This window comes from Manis javanica, chromosome 9 (assembly GCF_040802235.1).
Source record: "Manis javanica isolate MJ-LG chromosome 9, MJ_LKY, whole genome shotgun sequence".
Taxonomy (NCBI): domain Eukaryota; kingdom Metazoa; phylum Chordata; class Mammalia; order Pholidota; family Manidae; genus Manis; species Manis javanica.
The window spans coordinates 28,172,913-28,191,771 of record NC_133164.1 but is presented as its reverse complement, the minus strand read 5'-3'; the positions used below and the strand labels follow the sequence as shown (position 1 = coordinate 28,191,771).

General features: G+C 34.2%; 1 protein-coding gene across 16 annotated transcripts in view; it reads right to left on the bottom strand.

Annotated features, from left to right (window-relative positions):
* Positions 1-575: 575 nt before the first annotated feature.
* The window catches only part of MYCBP2 (MYC binding protein 2), a 241,384-nt gene continuing 223,100 nt past the window's right edge, over positions 576-18,859 (bottom strand). For all 16 annotated transcript variants that reach the window (XM_073212475.1, XM_073212476.1, XM_073212480.1 and 13 more), the window contains 10 exons: positions 15,220-15,321; positions 14,304-14,432; positions 13,783-13,915; positions 12,440-12,543; positions 11,463-11,651; positions 10,579-10,686; positions 9,172-9,381; positions 6,547-6,654; positions 5,738-5,903; positions 576-1,413 (listed from right to left, as the gene is read on the bottom strand). In XM_073212475.1, coding sequence (XP_073068576.1) covers positions 1,298-1,413; positions 5,738-5,903; positions 6,547-6,654; positions 9,172-9,381; positions 10,579-10,686; positions 11,463-11,651; positions 12,440-12,543; positions 13,783-13,915; positions 14,304-14,432; positions 15,220-15,321 — 1,365 coding nt within the window. In that variant the 3' untranslated portion in view covers positions 576-1,297. The remainder of the gene's footprint in view (positions 1,414-5,737; positions 5,904-6,546; positions 6,655-9,171; positions 9,382-10,578; positions 10,687-11,462; positions 11,652-12,439; positions 12,544-13,782; positions 13,916-14,303; positions 14,433-15,219; positions 15,322-18,859) is intronic.

Sequence of the window (18,859 nt, the reverse complement as noted above, 5' to 3'; positions counted from 1 at the left end):
ATCTGTGCTCTAATTTGATCATTTCTTTATATTTTAAATTCCTTCAAAGATGATTTCAAATTTCTCACAAATGTTTAATGTCATTAAAATAATGGATATTGATGAATTAATTTATATATTTGCAACAATGGGAATTTAGAACTGATCAAAACTTTTGTCAGTCTCATACAATAAATACAATCTGATATGAATCATAAATCAAAAATTTGTCAGTTTCATGAATTAACTGTAAAAAAGATCTACTGAAAAACACTAGTAGTAGATAAAGAAGAGACTAATGATTTTGTTGATTACTTAATAAAAATTCAAAAAGGTATTGGTTAGTAAGATGAGTTTGGTCAATTTCCTAAATTTTTTTTGTTCTATATTTGGCATATGTCTGCTTAGGAATATATATGTATTTCTACCTAGTGTATGATTAAGATTCCAACAGTGGACTTCATTATTACTTTTATTTTCCCTAATAGTTATAAAGTTATGATTGTGCTGTTAGTGAATTTCTTTCCAAAGAAAATTGGATGGATTTTTAGACCTTAAGTATTTACATTTTGTTTCTCAGGCAACACCTTACACAATTGTTAGACTTTATCACTGTATAAAAATGTACAGTGGTTTATTGACATGTACATTCCAATATGTTTACAGCTGCAAGATAATGAGGCACACTGAGTATTGCACTTCATTAAAATTTCAGGCTCAAACTTAACCTAGAAGTTTAAATGAAACTGCATTTGTAATTTAGTAATTCTTATACAGGACAAACATTGATATCTTTATATACAGTGTGATACTTATTACATTATATGCCTTCCTAACACAATTTGTTTTTTTTAAATAACAGTCTAGGAAATAAACCAGAATATTCTTCTTTTTATCCCACCTGTGATGCAATTGTACAGAATTACAAAAAGGCAGTATACAATAAACAATGATTATTTTTTTTTTTTGCTTGAAAGCCAGCATCATTCTTAGTCCACAGGTGTGGCGATTCTTTTATATCAATTACCTATAAAATGTCCAATGCTTCACAGGCCAATGACAGTGATGGCCACATGCAAACACCTCACAAATTTGATGTCTTGGTTCAAAAGAAGATAAACCAAAATAATAAAGAAACCTTCTATAGCAAGAATTATGTACATGGTATTATTTGGCATCCTTCTTGTACTGTGAATGGTTCATTTTCATGGATGTAAAAATGGTCCCTTCCTTATCCTGAGCAGAGTTTAAACTTTACCACATCCGCTTGGGGGATGAAGGCAACTTCTTTCTCTGTAGACAAAGGAATCTGAGTGTTCTAAAAAGTGTGAGCATTTCTGCACACTCCACAACCCAGAGCAAACTCTTCTCCAGTGGGTGGGTGAACAACATGGAGTGGACATTCAGTTCCTTCTAACTGTTTGCCTTTGGGACCTGGATAAATTTTGCAAGAGGCCAAAGAATAGAATTAGAAAAATAATACATACATACAAACCTAATGTAAACATAAATCAGCAGTAAGTTATTCAAAGAAATAATGTGACTATGGTTATAAAATTTTAAATTAAATATAAAGTTTAAAAATATTTTTTTCTTGACCACAAAAATAAAATGTTCACCATAAAAAATTCCACATAGCAGATATATATAACAGTTGAAGGGACAGGGTTCTTTACCCACAACAGCCTGCCTAGAAATAACTACTATGAGCTACAGATCCTTTTCTACTAATAAATGAATTAGATATATCATTTTAAAGCAAAAAGCAATGAACAAAAATCCCTCAGTTTAGTGTAGTAGAATATTATTCTGGATAACAAAATATGGAGACTTTTATAAAGAGTATTTTTCTCCAGGTAAAAACAAATTTAAATGTAAATAAGCCATGTTGCCCCTCTAACGTCTCTGAAGAAAAAGCATACATTGGTAAAATGTATGGGAAGATTGATTAATAGTGTTATGTAAAAAATATCTTGAGGGAGTTGAGTAGGAAAGTGAAAATTAATTAGCTTAAAATGTGAATGGTAAAATAATACAAAATATAATAATCTAGAATTAACACCTTGACAAAGATACAAATTTTTAGATAATAAACAAACTAAACCTTAGAATGTATAAAAAATAACTTTTCTATTTGTTAAGAGTTATGTTAAGATGCTTTATGTCATGTGTTTCATATAATTTAAAATTTAGCTCCTTTATGAATGAGAAGCTTTACTAGGTAGGGAATACGGGCTGGGCTTATCTATACTTGAATATATAAGCCCCTATTAACAGCAGAGGAAGGAACAGAACGATGCATTAGTTTCCTACAGCTAGTTTCCAAAACAGTGAATGCAAATATTTATTTTGTCTAAGATAAAAGTCTCATGAGATTGGATGGAATGAGCTTATCCAGATAACGGGAAACAAGGTCTCATTTAATTTACCTGTTCTAGGTTTAACAACTTCTTTAATGTAAATTAAGGAAAACATGGGGGATAAAAGGCTAGAGTATATGAAGCTCTTAGCCTGGTACTGTATAAGTACTCAATAAATGTTAGGTACTACTACTATTACTGAACAACAAACTGTGGCGTGATTTAGAGGGAAAAAAAAAGAAAGTTCCACATAAGAGTAAGACCAAGGCATGAGGCTGGGTATCAAACCAGACAGTTAATCTCAGAGCGAGAGTCAACAGCTGGTTTCGGCTAACAGATGGATGCAAGGGTGGGAGTTAAACACAGGCCTGTGACTCCAGGATGAGTCAAGATGGGAGGACACCAGAGGTTTGTTAGAAAGGTCCCATTATGAATTATAATAGAGAGAGAATCCCACTCTAAATCCCCCCTCACACTGCTATGCTGCCTGCCCCTCTAGCAAGTGGTGAGAGTGGTCCAGAGGGCAGATCTAGCTCAGATACACAGCACCATCAATGGTGGCTCCTGCAAACTGCAGTCCTTGGGTTTCTACAGAGAAAAAATACAGGGTCATTTACTCAACAGTATTTGCTGAGTGCCTAATGTGTGAAGAGCATTATGTTAGGGGCTTGGGACATAAAGATGTACAGTAGTCCTCATCTTAAAGGAGTTCATAACCTAGCATGATGGTAAAAAAAATTATAGTAAAAGTCAAACAAAACAAAACAAAACAAAACAATGCCTGCATACTTTGAGTACTACTGAGGCACCGTTCCAGTGTATCAACTCACTCAACCTACTGACACTGAGACAGGAACTATTATCCCCATTTCGCAGATAAAGACTCTGAGGCAAAGTTAATTTTTCTGATTCTTAGATCCTGCATCTTTAAAATAGGCACAGACTTCTGACTCACAGGGTGCTGTGAAGATTAAGTAATTATCCTGGCACCAAGAAGGTAGTCAACCAACATTTTAGAAAGGATGGACAGATGGTCTACTTCAGCTTCTTAATGTGGATGCTTGTCCTCATCAATACAATAAAAATTGGAATTAATGGTTTGACAGTGGTTAGAGAATTGAACATTCTGTCCTTCTAAGTAAACAACATGGCCATCTTCCCTGCTCATTTCAAATTTGGGGTCTCCTTTAATGCTATTCCAGTTCTCTAAATGAACAGGTGAGTTAGAGGCATGTGTGATGCTGGGAGAGTACACATCAATCTAGTGTATGATCTATTTAACCTCTGTGGGCCTTCATTTTCCATTTGTGAATGTGGGGATAATACCATCTATCTTGTAAAGCTATAAAAATTAGGTGAGAAAAGATCTGAAAACGCCCAGGATCACTGTTAGTTCCTTCGTTCTGCCAAATCCCTAACTCCTTTCCTGTCTCATTCCTAACTCAGTTGTTTAAAGGGTGAAGTCCTTTTGTTGGCTGACCAGGATGACTATGCGAATGCACATGCGGAAGCTTTGCTTTTGCCTGAACTATTCTCTGCGGAGCAGTGACCCCACCACTGCATTCTCTGCAACACTTGTTTCATTGCTGGCTAATTTCCTTAGTTAGTGGGAGTTTTTTTGGTTTGTTTTGTCTTTGTTTTTGAACACAGAAGACACTTTCATTAAATAAAGTTGGATTTTTTGATGCATTGCTTGTCTCTAAACTTTCTCAACTGTAAGTTGGTTATCACCCAAACTCCTCTGCATCATAATGCCAGGAAGCAAGACTGACTTTCCTGGGTTCCATTTATTTTCCAACCACTGACATACAACTTTCATTGAATAACCCTTCTTCGCTTGAAGCTAAAGTGATCTAGAACCCTACCCCCTCTCACTGTCTTCGCTCTCTCCAGCTCACTCCCTTCTGTTGGTATAAAGTTTTATATCTCTTTTCTGGCCATTATCCTAAACATCTAGCCTTATATTATTCTGATCTTCCCTCCTGCAAAGTCTACTGCTTCTACTTAAAAAAAAAAAGTTTTTAGAAGGGGAACAATAATTTTTATTTGACATGAACAGATAGCAAAAGAGCCATACTTTAAAAACACCTATTTATTATCTTTGTTTTTAAATAGATAATACACTTCCCCTGGTTTAAAAATGAAAATATTAAAAACTATATATAATTTAAGTTACTTTTCCCCATCTGTACCCCATCTTCCATTTTTCCCAAGAGTTAATCAATTTTGTTAGTTTCTTAAGTTTATCTTTCCAGTTTTTAATACAAATATAAATGAATATGTATATTCTCATTTCCCCTTTACAAAAGGCAGCAACCTACATACACTATTCTGTAATTTGATCTTTCATTTAGTACTGTCTTCTAAACATCTTGCCGTATCAGTACATAGAAAGCTCCATCCTCAGCCTTTTTCTTTTTTTAATGGTGCATAATATTCAGTGTTTAACCACCTCCCTACTGGATACTTGTATTGTTTATGAACTTTTATGATTACAAGTAATACTGCAGTGAATGGCCTTGTATATTTGCCCTTTTTTGTTTTCCTCAGATATATAGGTATATCCCCAGAAGTGGGGTGTGGAAGGGTAAATATATCTGCAGTTTTAACTGGGATTCAATTTTGAGAAATCAAATTGCTTGCTGTAGGGTTCCTCCATCTGCATTCTGAGTGTGTCTCCAAGCTTTAATTTGTTTTATAATGACAGTCCCCAAACTTTAAGTATTTTTGCATGTATTTTCCCTAATTTCAGATAATTCTTATGTAAAATTCTCTTCCATGGTCACCTTAACCTTCTTTTACTTCTCTCATTTCCATGGAGCCTGGCCTTTCTTACACCTCTGTGATCACCAGCCTCTTGACTTCTTCCAATTTTTCTCAGTCTCTTTGGATTCACATTGTGTTTTTCTCAGCCTGACCTCCATAGATAATCATTTCTCCTGTATTCTCATGGCTTCTTTAATTCCCTTGCTCACTGTTTCCAGTTGCCAATTTGGAGCCATTCTAGATCAAGTCCCTTGTCTATTTTACAACATCAGTTCGACTTCTTTAAATAAAATCACAAAATCCTTTAAAGTGGTTCTATTATAACTTTATTAAGTCAAATTTCACATAGACCTAAAATGCTGAACAGCAATCCTTTTACTAACCCTTCGTTTACTGTTTCTTATTCCCCAAGTTATAGTCCCCATTACAGTTCCTGACCTCACTCACAGTGATGACCATAATTTCTACTTCACTTGGAATATCAGGAGCTTATAAGGCCAAGACATTCCCTTTGATTCTTTAGGCTAGTCTGAAGAGGGTTTTTGCCACTTGAAACAAAGGGTCTCATGTGATCACTAAATAAAACCAGATACCATATATATCATAATCGTATTAAAATACTAAAAGCGTACCTGCAGGACAGTGTGGTAATTCTTCCTTAGGGATGCTAGTCATTCTTTGAAAATCATCATGACAAGCATTACAAAAATGTGTTGTCCCAAAACAAAAAAAGACAGCCACTGAACAGCAGTAGCGACATTTATATTCCAAAAAGTCTGTGCCATGTTTTGGACACATCTATAGCAAAGAAAAATAAACAGATACAAGATTACAATGAGTTCATTTCAATTATTCTTAAAATAGTCATTATATAGTTCAGTGATCCATATTTTTAGAGTGTGTAAAACTCTCAAACTGACTGAAAACCTGATGAGGATAAACAGTTAAAAAATGAATGAATAAATATGTGCCTTTCCCCAGAAGGTCAGGACAAAGCCACAAGTTCTAATCCCTGCTCCATAGCTAATCTGGTATTATCAGCAAACCACTTTATTTCCTTGTGACTCTTTCCTGGTCAGCCAAACTGAAAAATTAGTATTTCACCTGTCTCCTCATCTCATAGCTACACTGTGAAGACTTCTTTGAGAACGGCAAAACCTGAAAGTGGGACTGAAGGTTTAAGAAAATCAAATAGTAACTTTATTACATATTGAATTATAGTGATCATCTCATGGAAGACAATATTATAAAATGCAAATACAATCCAAAGAAATAATGTTTTACAAATAATTTGGAAAATTATACATGGTTGTAGCAACATTGGAATACACTGGGGAAAAAACCTGCTATACCATCCCCACCACATTGGTTATACTATTATTTAAAAATACAGAAGTTTAACATTTCTAAAGTGTCCTTTGTAATAAGATGTTCTGCCCACCTGAGCCCTGGACACATCAGAACAGGCACCACAGATGAGCTCTCTGGGATCATAATCATCCCCTTGTCCAGCCTCAGCATCACAGCGGGCTTCGCCACCAAAATATGCCTATGGAGAGAACACACATTCAGATTACAGCAGGAGAACAGAAAACTGCCATGGGAAATATGGTATGAGTGTAGTGAAAGTGAGATCAAGAGGTCTTAGAAAATGCTTTTTTCTACTGGACGCTTCTTTGCAATGCCAAGTACAAAGGATGACCATATTGTTGCCTGCAGGGTAGATCAGGGTAAGAAATAAAGCTACTTCAATTCTGGAATAGATTCATGCTTATAGTAGGAAATTCAAACATTGCACTGTCAAAATAACAAAAGACTGTATAATATTCCAATTAAATATCAAGAATAGGATATTGAATAGTAAAGAGAAACTGTGCTTCTTCAGGGCAAACTCAGTAACTTTTCTCATGTTCCCTTCTACTGCTTTAAAAATATACTTAAGAAATTTCCAAATTTTAATACTGTTGTACAAAAATATGCCTAAGATAAACATTAGTACACAATTATAATCTTGAGACTAATGGGAAAGGAAAAAAATCAATTTTGATCATACAAAATTTTTTAAAAAGGACAGGAAAATTTGGTCATTTTCTTCAGAACACTTCCCATATTTATAAAACTACACTATTTATAGGAATTCAGCAGTATCCAACATAGATGCCGGAATAAAAAAAATTATTATTATGGATGATTTAACTGTATTTTCTCTGGGCACTAAATAAAGGGACCAATTACAACTGGGCAGTGTGCATGTACAACAAGTCTCATAGACCAAAAACTCAGTCCATAATTGGGGACAAGCAAGATGAGTTAACGTAATATTACCTGTACTAGGAAAACAGGTCAAAAGATAGGCTCCCCTGATACAAAGGTTGTAAATGGTGGTCTACCAGCTAAGCCCAGCCTCAGAAGTACTGGGGCTATTGCTAATTCCAGCTGTCTCCCTTTTCTAGATTCCCTGCTTGATTTCCTGGATATTTATCATCCCTGTGGTAGCACAATATTTATTTATGTTTAGCTCATTAATAATACATAGAAATAATATTTTGTTACTTATAACCACACAAGTTTCACAAATGCACACTCTTAGTCTTTCCTTGAGTGTACATATATTTTCTTTTCTTGCTGTCATCTACTTAGCCTTTCACTCATTATCAGTATTTTCTTTTTGTTACCCTGGGAGACCATGCATCTTTCATTTATTGATTCTTTTACTTGTTTATACATTTTCTAATTAACTTAGTGTCTAATAACTGCCAAGTACTGGAGATAGAGAATGAACACAGGCTTGGTCTTCAGAGAGCTTATCAAGTGGGGCAGAGAGACAAGTGAGCCAATAATCATAATGCGACATAATGCGTGCTATGATGGATATATGCAAGATAACAGAATTATGTGGTGGTGGCAGGGAGTCATGTGCACATTTACAGAGAAGGGGAAATGAGCTGAATCTGGAAGTCTGATTTGATGAGACAGATTTGGTTGTGCATATAAGCATGTGTGTATGGGTGGGTGCAGGAGAGAGTAAAATGCAGAGTAGGAATAAACTACGCCAAGGAAAGAAACAGCCTATGCAATGACCTGGAGGTATCAGTGAGTGAATGAACATGGCCAAGCTTGGGGAACTCTAAGTTGTTCAGTATTTGGTAATGGGGTGCAAATGGTAACATATTGGAAATTAGACTGGAGATATTTGGACAGGGCTACAGGATTATAAGCAGAAGAATGTCACAATCAGACTGAGAAATTTGAGTCTGGCGTAGCAGTGGAAGTGTAAAGGATGGAATGGAGCTCAGTAAGAAGGCTTCCATAATTACCAAAGAAAATGATTAGGGTTGCTGAAGACATCATAGGAAGAAAAAAAGGACTGAGAGAGATTTACAGACAGAACTGAAGAGACTTTTTGTAAATAAAGATTAGAGACTGAGAGAGTCAAAGTTGACAAATGCATGTGGAATTTTTGAGAAATACAGTGTCTGGTAAGCAGTTGGGCATTTATATCTAAATCTCAAAAATTCTGGAAAATCAGACAGTACAGCAGGTTGGTGAATGCATGGCTACACAGGAGATCACTAAAATTAAAGAAGTTATTGTTAGGCAAGAACAGAGTGCTGGGAAAATAACCATGTAAGGAGCATGTGAATGAAAAGGAACCTTACGAAGTTGTTGCAGACAAATGACCAGAAGGGAGGGAGGGTGTCAGGAGAATATTGTTCTGGAAGGCAAGGAAGTAGATGTTTTGACAAGGGAACGGTGAAGAGAGTCAAGTAAGAGAAGTTTATTTAAGAACCAATTGGATTCAGCAAACAGAAGGTTATTACTTAGATAAGTCACTCGTGTACAGAAAATATTACATGTTTTGGAAATAGTTTGTATGTGTAAAAAAAAAAAAAAAATTCCCCAAACAATTAAGTTAAAAATTTCAACTTGAAACACAGTACCAAACTTTCTCATTTTTAACTTCACACTTAGAATGTAAGAATAATTAGCTATTATATAATTCAATTGCTTAATCACACAGGTGATCTTGAGTTCTTAAAAATTCTTAATATAATTCAGAGCATACCTTTCTGCATTTGTAGCAGACATAATATGCATATCTATTCATGGCATAGCCAGCTGGATCATTATAAAATCTCACACCAGGAGTTGTGATAGCTTCACTCTTATGCAGACCTTCATATTCCAATCTCATTAAGGCTTTTCTTCTGACATCTTCATAGAGTTCTTTTATTGGATCAAGCAGGTCTTTTAATACTATATGATTTATTTTGTTCTGAAATTTAAAAAATGAACATTCTTTAACTGAATCATTTATTCACGCATTCAACAAACACTCAATATACGCCTGAGTACCAAACACTCTGCTAGGAGATAACCAGACAGCAAACATTTTCTAAATAAATTGTCATTTAAAAATAATTCTGTTAAGTCATCACAAGCCCATATTCTCCCAAAGTCAGGGAAAATGGGGGAAACTGGGGTACAAGGTGTGAAAATTACATTTTATTAACCTCTTATTTTCTGAATCTGCAATATATCTCTTGCTGCCTTTGCTGTTCACGGAATAGGTTACCCTGCTGCCATAAATAAGACACATTCCTGTGTGAGTGTGTGTGCGTGTGTGTGCTGGTTCCTTAAGGGTAGGGTAGAATGTAAGGTGACAGAAATGAGCAAGCAGCATTTCCTATACCACTTTCATGCATCATTTCTTAAATATGACCTTCCTTTGTGGAATCATCTGAGAAGGAAGAGCAAAATATAATCTTTTTATTATTCTTCAGTCTAAGCAATGATTATCCTACATCTTTCCATGTTATATCCTTTATATCAGTTTGCAAATCTAAAAGTAAGGAAATGGGGAGAACTTAATAGAAAAGGAATGAAGAATTAATAGAGAAGGTACTGTTAATCACATTCTTAAATAAAGGTTTTTTTTATTAATCACTATTAGCTTGCCAAATTGCTTACTCTCTCTGAAGAGATGTATTGAAATGTCAAGAAATTTCTCCTTTTTTTACCTGAGCTCTAAAAGAATCTGCCTTAATGGCACTGCAAGTTCAGGTTTCTCTCTTAAATGCAAAGTATCATTCCTGCAAGCACCATGGGCTCATTTTTCTTTTTGGTAGTCACCTGTTGTCATGTCTCAAGGTCTGAACTCTGAAGGGGTCTGAAAATAGTGAGGATGAAGGCACTTTGATGAATGCTGCTGTCTAAATGATTTTTCGGATGCAGAACGGTTAACTCTTCACTGACAATTTACTGTTTTAAAATGCATTATAATAGATAGAGAATCTTATACTATTCTCTGGCACCACGTGGATGAGGAGAGCAGAAATTGATGGGGGTTGGTGGTAAAAAGTACGGTGGGAAGGACACTGAGAGATGCTAACATGTTTATTTTGAAAAATGAAAACATAAAGATAAAGTTGAAAATAAATACAAAGTAGATGATTTATGACTCTTTCCATACCTTGCAAATGGGACAAGATATAAATCCAAACGTTATCCTTGGACCAAGCCATCTGTTTTCCAAAACTCGTTGGCAGCACTGCAAGTGAAATACGTGACTACAGTCCAGCTTCAAGTTAAAGAAAGAGAAGAATATAAGCAAACATAGTAATGAAAAATACTTGAGTAACTGGCAGATTATTCAATGCAAGATGCTACTTAAAGCAAGTTAAAGAAAAATCAGGAAATTAAGTACAGTGAAATTTAAGCACTTTTACATTATTTGTGGGACATTATCAACTAGATCTTTAGCTTCTCCCAATTTTCTGCCATCCATATATAAATTTCACCTTAGAAGTAGGGAGAAATACAAAATTATTCACTTCTATATCTCATAGAAGAAGAAACTACTCATTTAAAGATTTAAGATTTTTTTTAGACTATTCATTGCCATGGTATCATATTTGAAAACATAAATAAGTAAGTGGTCAAAGTTAAAAAACTTATTTAATATAGTATCTTCTATAATATTACTAATATTATATAGGTTTATGCATATACATTTTATATAAAGGTAAATCCATTACATAATGCTGTAAAATACTATTCTGGATTTTGGAAATCAAGAGGACAGTAGCTCCTGGATAATTTATCTTTCTCCTCCCTTATGAGCATTTTATACATTCTGCGGATTGTATGGGCCTGCCCATATCACAAAGCTGGCTGCACAGACCTGACACAGAACACAGAGACAGAATTCGCTCTTCAGTAAAGTGGTAGATGTTAATGGGATATTCTATCCCAATGATATAAAAGAGGTTTAATGACCTGTTTATTTAACAGATATATTTATAACTCCCATTTTAAAAGCTAGACCGATTTTAATACTTTAAAAGCTGAGACAACCTGAATGGCCGGTGCTGCAGAAAGCGCTTCTGTGAAACAGATCATGCACATGTCATCAGCATCTTGCTTCAGTGTGGTGGCATTTTTATCACAGCCATGTAGACAGGGCAGGCAATGCTCTTCGTTTTTAACGCCTCCACATGGATGGCCACAAGGATGTGTCTTACTACAGGCTATCTTAGCATATTCCTATTAAAGAGGAATTAAAATGGCATACAAAATATCAAAAGAAGCACACATCCTAGTAATTATATCCATTATATTAATATTCCAAGATATTTTCCCACAGGAAATACATATTAAAGCCAAGTGACAACAAAGTCATTTTTATTTTTTGAATATAACTTAGGATTACTAACAAAGTCTATTTTTCTTTTAATGTGATTTATAAAAATTTCATATCATGTAAAGGGAATGTTGATAAAAAAATGAATTGCGATTTGAGTCTATTTATCACACATAGCCATGAAGGAAAAAAGAATTCCTGACATATATCTCCCAGTTACCACCAACCCACTTGCCGAAATGGGGATGAAGAAAAATACAGATACCTTTCATTATCTGGGCACTATCCCAATTCTTGAATTGAGGAAGATATTTGGATAGCATGGAATATGTGTGCTGAACTCCAGATACTGGAAGTTTATTATAATGAAATAAGTGAATAAAAGTATGGAAAAGCTCAAGGAAATATTTCCATAAATTTTTAAACTCTTTCTAGCACAAAAACAAACATTAAATATATATGATGGAGGTAACTGAGAAACGTACAAAGGGTCTGGTTTGGGCTTGAGAGTCTTCTCTGACTCATTCTCCATGAGATAAAGAAGCATTTAACTCTTGACACGGGTAATATACTAATTTAGAAAACTGGAGCGATGCTGAGCTCTAACTCTTATTTATATGAAGTAAAGGTGCCATGAGGGGACACTTGCTGTTACTTACTGGGTGGCCTGTGTGTGTAACTAGACACTCACCTGGCAATCTACATCAGAACACACACTGCCAACAGCAGACAGCTCTGTTCCATTCCTGGAGCCACAGAAGCGACAGGCTTCTGAGCTACTTGTGGTAGGTTTGCCTAGGTTCAAGCAGAAAAAGAAAAATCTTCCTTGAGAATGTGTTTTCTACATATTTTAACTAATTAAAAAAAAGCAAGCAAATCAGGTTTGTATCAATTGTCATCACTAAGAAATCAGCCTGCTGGGTCATTATAAAATCTCCCATTTTTTATGGAATGGAAGGATTGTAAACTGCCTTAATATAAAGTAACTAATCACAAAACAAGAGATAGTAAAGATCTATGTGAAGCCAAAGAAATTATTAAATGACTTATTTTTACTTTTCCATTAAAAAAAAGGACTAGACTTCTTATCAAAATGGCAGGTTGAGTAGATATGGCAAGCTCCTGGCTCCAAAAACACAATACCTGACAAAATTTAACAATAAAAATTAAACAAAAATACAAGAAGAAAGAGAAATCTTGAAGTATTTCTACAGTGACAAAATCACAAAACACAGGAGAAAATCTATCATCAGAGAATATGAAATCTGAGACACAGAATTCTCACCCAAAGAACTAGAGATAATAGAGCAATTTGAAAAGGAATTTAAATATTTTTGAAGTAGTTAAAGAAGGAACAGAATCCATAAAATAAGGACAGAACACGAAAAAGATTTGAAAAATATAGACCACACTCATTTTATAACACAGATATAAACATTCTTAATATAATAGTAATACATTGAATTTAGCAATATTTACAGAAAATACATTTTTTGAAAAGGATAGTTTATATCATGAATACAGGGATGGTTCAGCATTAGAGCATTTATTAATGGAATATACAATACTGATAGATTATGAGAAAAAGACCATGCTATTTTAGCATGAAAAATTACTCATATTTAGTGTTAATTTATTGAGGTTTATACCTAATTCCACCACCAAATTTGTGTCAGTCAGACAAATGGAAGACTATAAAGGTACTGAAAACTGAGAATTTGTCAGATTCAATGTAACTTTAAGCTGAGAATGTACCAGACTTACTTTAGAAAAATTAAAAATGAAAGAAACTCCATATGTTTTGCAGATAAAATGACTTGCCCAAGATCATACAATTAGTGAGGGGCAAACCAGGTTTTCTGATATGTGACTGAATGCTCTTTCTACAACAGAACATTGCCTAGTAAATATAACAACATAGACAGTGATCAATACCTCAAGTTTTGAGTATACTCAAAATTACTGACATCAAATAAATAGTATCTAGTTTAATTATAATTAGTAAGCATGGTTCAATCTTAAATTCTCTTTTACCTGTGTGTTCTCGGAATTCTACCATTGCCTTCATTGTTTTAGAATCTGCTAGTGCCATCAACCAGAACAGTTTGGTTCTACCACAACCTTCATGAAGATCAACTTTTATAGCTTCTTCTTCTTCTTTAAAGACCTATTGTTTCATTAAAGAAAAGAGAAAAGTATATTTATTCACATATATAAATATATTTATTTATAAATATATGTATTTTATTACTCTGAAAGAGGAAGTATAAAATTATTCAATAATACTAAGCCCTCTAAGAAGTTCCAGTATCTTCAATCTTCTCTTCAATCTTTGCAATAGCCCCACTTTTATAAATGTGGAAACTAAGGTGCAGAGCTTAAACAACTTGCTTGATTTACACAGTAAGACAGCTGGGAACTCCACCACTGAGGTCTTTGATTCCAAAGTCTATATTTTTCTCATTATGCCAAACCTCCTTCCCACATTTATTTCAAAATTTACTGAATGTATTTTATGCCAGATACTTTTCTGTATGTAAGACAGAAATCTTCACCTGTCTTTGATGAGTTTTGGTTCGCCGATGAAGATGGAGGAATCTGTCACAGTCGGTGCATAAATTCCCACACACATTGCATAAAATAATTGCTGCAGTTTCACCATCATCATGGTTATCACACATTGGCTAAAACAGGACATAGCCATGTATTTATTACATTAGGTTAATAAGAAAGTTTCAGATAATCAATTTATAAATTGAATGTAATTTACTTACAATGATAACAGACTGTTATTCTTAAGTCTTTTAGGAATTTAGAATCTGAATGTTAAGCAGATTATATAGCAAGTATACTTACCTACTGAATCCCTCAAAATCCCCAATTCAATTTAAAGTGCCATGAAGTTTCAATGATAAACATGTATACTTTGATTACTGATAATAAATTTTCTCCCTAAAATAGTCAAATATTCTGTATGCTAAATGAATGCATGATTCATTTTTGAAACTAGAACATTAATAAGAAAATCCTGAAAGGGTCTATAGAAAGTCTTTCTTCCACTGAATCTACAGATAACTATCAACCTACTGTAAGCCCACTAGTGAATAAATGGCATGCTATGTTGCCTCTCTTAATGCTTTATTTCCTTCTTACCTAAAGACTGATTACATTTAGTACAAAATCTAGATGTACAATCAGTCTGGTTAAAAACAAATTTTGTTAGGAGGCAAACATGATGCAGAGAAGAAAGGGAAAGGAAGTTCTTTTATATAATTAAAGCCCCTAAGATACTATGAAGAGGGAACCCCTCAGTGAAACAGAGATGTGAGGTTGAACTTAGGCAATGTGACACAATTTTCTGAGGGTTACACTAATTGTTTATTACTACTTGAAGGTTTTTTTTTTCAGCTAAGCTAAAACTTACTATAAAGAAAAACAAAATAAACTTTTATAAAGTAATTTTGATCTTACCATTTGTTTTTGTTGTCCATCCTTTCCCATCCATCTCCCTGAGGAGAGACGATCTACATGGTCCTGATCAAGAACGCACAGTGATGCTAGAGCAAGCCAGAGCTGTTGAAAGAAAAGGCTGTTAATGCTCCTGAATTTTTAGGAAAGCCTAATAAAATGCTGACTCCCTAACACATGAGAACAGCTCAATAAATATTAGCTGAATTTGAAAATGTATCGATACCCAGTGGCATTCAAATTTTCCTGATGTGGTATCAGGCACACATGTTCCTTGCTTTATGTACCATGCACATAGCACACACTCAAATATTTACCAAATAAAAGACTGCTGTTCTGCTGAACCATTCTGTTTTCTACCTGACAAAGTTATCCTTTATTGGTCTACTATGTAAACAATATTATCAAGCAATGAATTTACATATTGAATATTTACTATAGCAATGCCTCCTGCAAATTTTTCCATCTAATATTATCTACCTGAGGCATTGCATTCTAAGGAAGGTGGTACAGTGGCTGTTTTAATTTCACACAGCCCAATTCCTGTAGATAAAACAGTTCCTCAGAAGTCTCTGCATGCCCCTAACTGCCCAGCACCATGTTTGGTATACTCTGTCAGAAAAAAGTACATGTGCAATAAACCTTAGAAAATTGCCATCAAAAATAGTTTAAAGCTTTCTGAGGCTTAAAGGGTAAGCTTCAACTTTACAGAGAGTGATGTATTTCCTCATTATGAAAAGCTGACAATTATTTAAGTGTCTATCCCTGTGAATGTCACTGGATATGAAGACTAAGAGAGGGAAAAAATGGGAAAGAATAAGCAGAAAAAGAAAAATTAAATACGCAAGAAAAAAAGGAGTACAGAATGAAAAAAAAAGCACATGCACAGTGGGAAAAGGTTACTGTCAAAATAATTGCTTCAGATGTCACACTCACTAGCCAGTTACATAAACTGGCTTTTTCTGCCCTAGAGAAATACAATTTATCTTTATTTTCAGACTTCTGATGATTAACTTCGGCAATTTCTACGGGCATTTATTTCTTCCTAGTGCTATCACACTGCCCTGCTTTAAGGAAATCTTAAATCTCTTTTGGAAGTATATGAAATTCAGTAGGTTAAAAATTACTATATCTCTACAAAGTGGGTACAGAAGTATCATACCTCAACATAATGAAGTCAGTATAGGACAAATGCACAGCTAACATCATCCTGAGTGATAAAAAGCTGAAAGCTTTTCCTCTAAGATCAGGAACATGACAAGGATGCCCACTCTTACCCATTTATTCAACATAGTATTGGAAGTCACTAGCCACAATCATTAGGCAAGAAAAAGAAATCAAAGGCATCCAAATTGTAAAGAAAGAAGTAAAACCGTCACTATTTGCAGATGACATGACACTATATATATAGAAAACTCTAAAGACTCTACCAAAAGCTACTAGAACTAAAATAAATGAATTCATTAAAGTCACAGGATACAAAATAACATACAGATATCAGTTTCATTTCTATACACTAACAATGAGCTATCAGAAAGATAAATTAATAAAAATATCTCATTTGCAACTGCATCAAAAAGAATAAAACACCTAGGAATAAATTTAACAGAGGTGAAAGACGTGTACTCTGAAAACTCTAAGACATTGATGAAAGAAATTGAAGATGACACAAAAAATGGAAAGATATTTAATACTGATGAATTGGAAGACTATTGTTTAAATGGTCACATTACACAAAGCAATCTACAGATTCAATGCAAGTCCCCAAAAAATACTGATGGTATTTTTTACAGAACTAGAACAAACAATCCTAAAATCTGTATAGAACCACAGAAGACCCCAAATAGCCAAAGCAATCCTGAGAAAGAAAAAGAAAGCTGGAGGTAGCACATTCCCAGATTTCAAACTACACTACAAAGCTGTAGTAATAAAAACAGTATAGTATTGGCACAAAAACAGACATGTAGATCAGTGAAATAGATTATGGAACCCAAAAATAAACCCATGCACATATGGTCAATCTATGACTAAGACGACAACAATACACAATGGGGAAAGGACAGTCTTTTCAATAAACGGTGTTGGGAAAACTATACAGCTACATGCAAAAGAAAGTAAGTGACCATTATCTTATACCGTATACAAAAATAAATTCAAAATGGAGTAATAAAGTTAATGTAAGACCTGGAATCATAAAACTCCTATAAGAAAACTTAGGTAGTACATTTTTTGGCATTGGTCTTAGCAATATTTTTTTTGGACCCATTTCCTAAGGCAAGGGTAACAAAAGCTAAAATAAACAAATGGGATTACATCAAACTGAAAAGCTTCTGCACAGTGAAGGAAATAATCAACAAAACAAAGAGGCAATCTACTGAATAGGAGAATATATTTGCACATCATACATCTGGTAAGGGGTTAATATCCAAGATACATAAACAACTTACACAACTTCATGTATTAAAAAAGAAGTAACACAATTAAAAAATGGGCAGAGTTCTTGAACACACATTTTTCCAGACTACATACAGATGGCCAACATGCACATGAAAAGATGCTCAAAATTACTAATCATCAAGGAAATGAAAATCAAAACCATAATAAGATATCACCTCACACCTGTCAGACTGTCTTTTATCAAAGAGACACAAAATAAGAGGTGCTGGAGAGGATGTGGAGGAAAGGGGTCCTCCTGTATACTGTTGGTGGGAATGTAAACTGGTGCAGCCACTATGGAAAACAGTATGGAGGTTTCTCAGAAAATTAAAAATAGAACTACCACATGACCTAGCAATTTCACTTTCAGTTATTTAACTAAAGAAAATGAAAACACCGATTCAAAGGAATATATGCACCCCTATGTTCATTGTAGCATTATTTTGATAGCCAAGATAGGGTAAACTAAGTGTCCACTGATAGATGAATGGAGAAAGAAAATGTAGTGTGTGTGTAGTGTGTATTACTATATATATATATATATATTTCTCAGCCATAAAAGGGAATGAAATCTTGCCATTTGTGACATCACAGATGGACCTTGAGGGTATAATGCCAAGTGAAGTAAGTCAGACAGAGGAGGATAGTAATTTCAGGTATATGTGAAATCTAAAAATCAAATGAACAAACAAAACAAAACAGACTCAAAGATACAGGAAACAAACTGTTAACTAGCTACCAGAAGGAGGAAGGGTTGGGAATGTAATGTACAGCACAAGGAGAAGAGTCAATAATATTGTAATAACTTTGTATGGTGACAGATAATAACTAAACTTATTTTGGGGATCATTTTATAATGTATAAAATATCAAATCACTATGATGTATCCTTGAAACTAATAGGATATTGTAGGTCAATTATACTTCAATTAGAAATGCTGCTTTGAGTTGGAAGAATGATAGTTGAAAGGTGTGTTATTTAGTCCTGAAAAAAAGTATGTATATTCTTGCAACTAGAAAGATTTAAATAGTTTTTTTATAGAACTATTAAATCAAGCTTATCAATTGCATTATTCAATAAAGATGTGCTATTTATTCTTTCTTATGAGATCTAAGTATTAAAAGGTTATTCGAATTCTTATAAAGAATTTACCATAGATGTCTCACCTTAAGAGTGCAATCCCACTCGGTAAGGGATTCTGCCCCAT